The following is a 7,495-nucleotide window of genomic DNA, read 5'->3' on the forward strand; positions in this document are numbered from 1 at the left end:
CCATGAAGTGGCCACAGCGGGTTTTCTCCTTCAATATCTGTGTGGTCCTTAACCATATGTCTGACGCCATATAACCATAAATAAAATGTGCTGAGCGCGTCGTTAAATAAAACATTTCTTTCTTTGAACTTAGAAAAATGTGTTCAGCCCGATAGGGAACATGTATTGCTTTAGCAGTACTCTCAGAATGCTTGTTATTCTGTTAAAGAGTTTGTGTGATTCAGGTACTATACTGGGATATTCTTTGTACTGTATTTAGCTTAATAGTTGAACATACTATGTTGCTTCATTTTTCTGCAAGTATATATTCGAAATTGTTAAAATACCTGTGTTAAGCACCCACAATAAATGTTTACTTTTATATAAAAGTGATATTTTAACAACAGTGACAAGGTGCAGCAAATAACCAATTTTCACACCTTCAGGAATACTAGTACCCATTCAGTCCCGACATCTCTACTGTGTATCCGTTAAGAATGTATGACTCTGGAATGCATCTGATTGTCTATGGGTAGGATAAGCTTGACATTTGATTCACTTACTATGAAAATACACTACATGAAGTTGCTATTAAATAAATAAATAAATGAAAAGAGAAAACAAATTTATTGAGAAGGGTCTTTTCATTTATTTACTGTATTTAGCTGTAATAGTTGAACATACTATGTTGCTTCATTTTTCTGCAAGTATATATTCGAAATTGTTAAATATATTTAAATTTATAGGTAATAGGTATTTCAGATACTGGATAGCAAAACCATTACATGTTTTGTAGTAATGCAAATAAGGATTTACCTAAGACAACAATGAGAAAGTAATAATATGTATTTATTTAACAAAAGTACTAACATTAATATACATATAAAATTTTATAGCATATAACTATTATAATGGTATAGGCTGCCAAGTCATGGATGGAAAGATCTGAATGTGAAAAATATGATAATAATGAATATTCAACTTGGTGCAGATTAAAAAAACATATTTTGTTATTTTAGTTAATTGAATTTATATACATTGTATTAATGCACTGATTTTTGGATTTCCTTTTAAGGATTCCACTGGAATTGTAAACATTATGTAATACAGATCTTTTGAATTTCTATCACGTATTCTTACACTGCTCACCTAAAATGTGGGATTTATGGAAGACCAAAATCCTGCTAAATTCACAGCTTGGTATATAGTTCTATGGATTAGCAAACACTAAAATAGAGTTGTGGAAATAATACCTAAACACCAGTGGCTAAAGAAGCAAATGAAAGTGGAATACATGCATGTGTAAGTGTCCTGATTCTTCATGATGGAAAACATATCACAGTATAGCTTTTCTGAGGAATGATTATAAACATAATGGTAATGTGTTGGGGTGGGTTTTTTTGCTGATCATAAGAAAGTTACTTAACAGATAAATACAACCTCTCCAGTACTGTATCAACTGTGCTGATAAATACATAAATTCATAACTGCTGCCATTATCAGCACTAGTACTAAAATTATTATTATGTGGTATTTTTATGACTTGTACAAACTTAGATATTATTCAGAACCAAATAGGGCATGGACACTTCCATGACCACAAGCAATGGATATGTATCATTATGATAAATTGTGCTGTTCAATTTTCTTGCATTTTGATGGGTCCATTTTCCTGAAAGTCATATTAATTCTCACTCCTGTAAGTTTCTTCCGTCGAGGCACAGAGTGATACCAGTAACTATTGGTAGGGTATTTCATCATCAACAAGGTCCCATGTTGCAGTTCAATTGTGACAGGATCTACACAGCGTGATGCTTTCTTTCCCCTCGTATCCTGGTGTCTGAAGACAAAGTCCCTGGCCTGACCTAATGACAGCGACGCAATGGGGTGACCTGCTATCAGATCCACTTCGTCATCTTTATGTTCTCCTATGTAATCATTTCCATCCTGATACCTGAAAGCCAAACAAACTTGACAGTCCGAGCTATTTAACAGATAGTCGGTGCTCATTACAACAATCACATTCATCCATGGGTCACTTTGTCACACCAAATTTGTCATAAGTTACCTCCCTTGCAAATTGATGTAGAAAAATATTGCTTAAAGAGACATTCCTGAGTTTGCTGCATTTTAAGATGTTTCCGAAAAATTAAATATTTCTACGATTAAACATATTAAATATATTTTCTTGTTTAGAATATCAGTGTCTGTATATTCAATGCGTTTCTGGTCATCTTAATATTTGTAAGAAGCCCAAACTGGATTTTGTCTTCAAATAATTTTGAACGTACGAAAAAATACATTTGAGGTAATAAAATGAAATTTAACCTAATATAAACAGAGAACGATCAGACACACGTTTAATATACAGCCACTAATATTTTATGCAGCAAAATATATAATCGATATGTAATTACAATCGTTAAAAAGTCTCTGTTAGTCGATAACATTTTTAAAATTGCAGCAAACTCAGGAATGTCCCTTTAATAGTTATTGTAATAATATTATAATAGAAGATTGAATGGCAAAAAATACAAATATATATATATATATATACAATATAAAATGTTTTTAAAAAGCACGACTAAACACGTATTTTCAAAAGCTATACACGGCTGCAGATTTAGCAGTCTATGTTCGTAACACGGACATCATATAATACCATCAGCTTGCGATGACATCCTGATGTCATATGGCTATATTTGTGCTGCTAACTTTGGTCACTGATATTGTCCCATTCAGTCTGTCATGGCATCTTTGATTATGTAATGTCAGATGTATGTTTGTTCCTAATTTACCCAGTAAGATATCAGGTGTGAATTGTCGTGTTATGAACAGAATAATATTGATGTACATTTGTTCCTGACCGTTTTTGGTCAGTGTGTATAAATGTGGTAGTAGCAGACAGACAGACAATTATATTCATTGCACTTAAATGCATAAACCGATTTTTTTTCAGCATCCTCCTTTTATGTGTACCTGTATTCTTGTATCTAATTCACAATGCAGCCTTTACCATCAAATAATTGTTTTAATATTTGGATTTGATGGCATTTTAAACTTAAGACTAGGTTGTCAATGTGCATAAAGTAAAACATCTTCAATGATTAATGAACCACTGTGCACACTTTTTGACCACAGGGTTCCATGCTTCAGACATCTGAGGTGAAGTGCCCCAAAACTAAGCATCAAAGGTTGCACCGATTGGCCAACTGACCTGTTAATAAGAACAAAGTTGAAGTTGTATCCAGTGAGATCAGTAATTTTATCTCGTATTCTCAACAGCAGTGGAATCCATGGATAAGCCGGGACAGTAGTTCCAGAAAATGAATAGCTTAGACCAGGATCACCATGGGCAACCTGAACAAAGAGAACATAAGCGTTAAATATGGTGATGTTATGTAGTTTTATTGAAAGTACATACATGTTATGTAGTTTGACTACCTTGGTGATGCATATATGATGCAATTGATAAATCAATGTGCTCTAGTGGTCATGTTAAAGAAAACAATGTTTTTGGTGGTGTATGCGAGGATTAATAATTACTGGATTTTGAGTTGGAAATTGACAAAATAATAAAAGATTCAATGTGAACTGGATGGAATGTGGTTTATAGAATGCGTAAAAATACCATGTACACTATTTCCTTGCATAGTTTCATCGCAGTTTTTCCTTTAGGACACTGGCTTAAGTTGCTGATTATCATAGGACAAATGAAAAAAAAACAAAAAACATATATATATATTTATATATATACAGTCAAACCTGTATATAACGGTCACCCAAGGGACCTGACAAAAGTGGCCGTTATAGACAGGTGACCCTTATATACAGGTTCAAAATTAGAACCCATATATTAAAACATATCACAACTGTCGCATTTTTAAACCATTCACACACTAGCTTGTATACAGATGACATTATGTACAGCCAATGGGAAGTCATCTACTGTTCAGTGAGGACGCTGAGAACCAATCGAATTACACCACCAGTAACTGCGTGTCACGGAAGTTATTGAGTGCCCGTTTGTTTTTCAATTACGATCAGAGAATTACAATGGAATTTTACTTTGACGAAAAATAAACCCAAAGCTACAGACATGGCCATATAAACATATTTAACTTATAACCTTTAAGATGATTGAAAAAGTAAAGACATAACCAGGGTCAAAAAATTAACCCAAAAACGTCTTCATGACGATCATCTTGTGACCGTTATAGCAGTTTCAACCTGTGATTTTGGGTGAAAAATAGTGACCGCTGGCCATTAAAGACAGGTGACCGTTATGTACAGGCCAAATAAGGAAGGAACTGCATTGGGAGGATTTATAGTGGCCGTTATAGGCATGTGACCGTTATGTACAGGTGACTGTTAGACCAGGTTAACTGTACAGTGAAACCTGTCCTAGCAGCCACCTGTACTCAGCGGTCACCTGCCTTTAAGTGGCCACTTTTTTCCCTCCAAAATGATTTATAATGTAAATGCACCTGTAATAAGCAGTCACCTGTCTAACGCAGCCAGCGGCCACCTAAATCGGATCCCAAATCCTTAAAATACCTGTATTAAGCAGCCACAGTAAAGTTTTACTATTATATAAAAGGGATATTTTAACAACAGAGATAAGGTGCAGCAAATAACCAATCTTCACACCTTCAGGAATACTAGTACTCATTCAGTCTCAACATCTCCACTGTCTATCAGTTAAAAAAGTATGACTCTGGCATGCATCTAATTGCCTCTCGGCAGGCTACACTTGACATTTGTAGATTCACTTACTATGACAATACACTGCATGAAGTAGGAATTAAATAATTTTAAATGGAAAAAGAAAACTTGTTTTGAACGGTTAATTTAATACATTCTATTTACATTTATTTCTGAAGGAGAAATGTCAAAAGTTGATTTATAGTCAACTGTGAAGCACACATCCATTGATTAGCAGTACAGATGGTAAAACAAGAAACAACAACACGTTTTAAAGACTATATATGTGGCAACCTGTACTCAGCGGCCACTTTTATCCACTCCCTTGTGTGACCGCTTAAGACAGGTTTGACTGTATGTGTGTGTGTGTATATATATATATATATATATATACAGTGCTGTCCGGTGTATCGGCGCACCTATTTTCTATGTGAACACTGAAATACTTAATAAAATGTATCTCTCACCAATGAAGCAGTGCATAATCTGAAATACACTACGAATTGTTTTATGTCTGTAGTAAATAAACATTTTAAAATGGTGCATAAATATAGGCACCCACTTGTATCCAAAACGATTTGCATGTCCGGTGTTTCGGCGCAGTAGATGTGGATTGTTGACCCCGCTATTTATAAACTGCCTATGACTTCATTTTTAGCCCATAAACGCTACACTATTGTCCCAAAATTATTTTAGTACTTTTTTATTTTGTCTTGTTAAAAATATTACTATGAAAATGAACAATCACACATGACCCATCTCATGATCAGTTTCGGAAACGTTTTCTTCAGTGGCACAGTACTGCAGATGCATACATGTTCATTGTCATGCATGGCTAAGATGCCTACATGGATTTTATTTTTCTCGGGTAGATTGTGCACACACGTGGATCTCATTTCGCTTTTATTTTTTACAACAATGTGACAATTGTGAACTGGAATGACTGTCAATTAAGGTGTAAAATTTTTGTTTTGTTTGCAGTTGTCTGAGTTTTCCTTTTCAGTTTAAATAAAAATAACCGAACAAAAATAATTACATTTATACTGTTTGCTATAATTTAAAAAATGCAGGAAAGGTGTTTTCAGACTGGTTTTAACATTCTTAATATCAATAAGGCTGACCTACTTCGCGTTTATATACACGAAAACAGGTGAATGATTTATTTTGAAATTATGATATAATTATTGATAATTTAAAAAAAAAATTAATTGCACCCTTAACAATAATATGCTGATACTTGATTAACCATTGAAAAAGAAATTGAACTTTAATTCGTTAAAAACACCGACAACATGACAACTTCCTAAGCATACTTTAGCAAAATATCAAGTGCGCCGATACACCGGACACGGTTGTATATATATTTAAACTCCCACTGTAGTTGCTTTCTTCTAGTGCTGAATGAAGACTGCAATCACTTGATGCCAGGGCGGGACGTAGCCCAGTGGTAAAGCTCTCACTTGATGCGCGGTCGGTCTTGAATCGATCCCCGTCGGTGGGCTTATTGGCCTATTTCTCGCTCCAGACAGTGCACCACGACTGGTATATCAAAGGCTGTGGTATGTGTTATCCTGTTTGTGGGATGGTGCTAGTTCATCAAGATAACCTCGAGTACAAGCACATGGCCATGCTTGCACTTGAGGTTAATCTTGATTAACTAGGATGGTGCATATAAAAAGATTCCTTGCTGCTAATTGAAAAAGAGTAGCCCATGAAATGGCGACAGCATGTTTCCTCTCTCAATATTTGTGTGGTCCTTAACCATATGTCCGATGCCATATAACCATAAATAAAATGTGTCGAGTGTGTCATTAAATAAAACATTTCCTTCTTTACTTGATGATATAAACAATTAGAACTCGCTGAAGCTCTACTGCTAATCATTAAAATGTATTTAATTTTAATCCCCAGAAATACAGGTTCAAAGTTGTCCTACCTTCTATCAGTTTACCCTAGTGAGGTAAGTTTTTGAAGTTGATTTTGGGATGAATAGGCCTAATTCTTACTTTAGGGATTTAAATGATGATATATTTCTAAAAGAGAATATTAAATAAAAGAGAGAATTTAAGTTTTAACACCTGTTTTCTTGGAATAGAATGCCATTTGCCGAAGACCCTAATTTTTGACAGTTGGCCCGAATTATAGGTCAGTGTTTTTTCGCATTCCTCCAAAAGAGCGTCTGCTTCAGTTTTCCCGTACATCGCTACCATGTCGCACGCCAGATTCTCAGCTCGAATAGTTTCCCACTTCACGTTGGATCTATTGTGTGGGTGTACTGGATCACATTTGGCAACTTTTGGGTCTTCTTGTGACCTGTCATTGTCGGTATTCCTCTTTCTTTTACAAGTTGTCACAGAGTCAGACGTTGTGCAATCCGACATTTTCGACCAATCTTTGTTTTTAACTTAGAGTTATTTCCCATGTTTACCGTATATATCTACATATAGGTATACATGTATCATTGTATGTATATATACGTTTAAATTTAGATGCAGTATGTAAACTTGTTTATGATCATACATGTATTAACCAATAATTAGTTACTATCACCATTAGTTTATAGTTCATCAATATTAACCTTGACTGCATGTGCATTTAAATATTACAAACATCAACCTAGCTGTAATTATCAAAAATAAAAATAATTTTTAAAAACTTTGAAAAAAGAAATTATAATTTGTAATTAATGTTTTAATGATCACCTACTTCCTGAACTGTGCTATATAAAGCTGCTACAGCTAGTAATGACACAGAGGACGATGGTGATGTAATTTCCATAGAAGCTTTTGGTACACTGATGAACAATCCATAA

The 7,495-nt window shown here is 34.4% G+C and overlaps 1 protein-coding gene across 1 annotated transcript; it reads right to left on the reverse strand.

Moving 5' to 3' along the window:
- Positions 1–581: 581 nt before the first annotated feature.
- Positions 582–7,064, reverse strand: LOC121366764 (DNA oxidative demethylase ALKBH2-like). The gene is made up of 3 exons (XM_041491088.1): positions 6,762–7,064; positions 3,197–3,339; positions 582–1,933 (listed from the first exon to the last, which is right to left on the reverse strand). Exons 1-3 carry the CDS (start codon positions 7,062–7,064, stop codon positions 1,600–1,602), a joined length of 780 nt encoding a protein of 259 aa, XP_041347022.1. The 3' UTR covers positions 582–1,599.
- Positions 7,065–7,495: the final 431 nt, after the last annotated feature.

Source organism: Gigantopelta aegis, chromosome 3 (assembly GCF_016097555.1).
Source record: "Gigantopelta aegis isolate Gae_Host chromosome 3, Gae_host_genome, whole genome shotgun sequence".
Taxonomy (NCBI): domain Eukaryota; kingdom Metazoa; phylum Mollusca; class Gastropoda; order Neomphalida; family Peltospiridae; genus Gigantopelta; species Gigantopelta aegis.

What these genes read in the sequence shown, in the direction of transcription:
- LOC121366764 (XM_041491088.1), bottom strand. Translation starts at nt 7,064, where the DNA reads ATGTCGGATTGCACAACGTCTGACTCTGTGACAACTTGTAAAAGAAAG. An exon ending in ATTCTATTCCAAGAAAACAG is followed by an intron (nt 3,340 to 6,761) that starts GTGTTAAAACTT and finishes CTCTTTGTTCAG; the next exon opens with GTTGCCCATGGTGATCCTGG. An exon ending in AACTTTGTTCTTATTAACAG is followed by an intron (nt 1,934 to 3,196) that starts GTCAGTTGGCCA and finishes TTTGGCTTTCAG; the next exon opens with GTATCAGGATGGAAATGATT.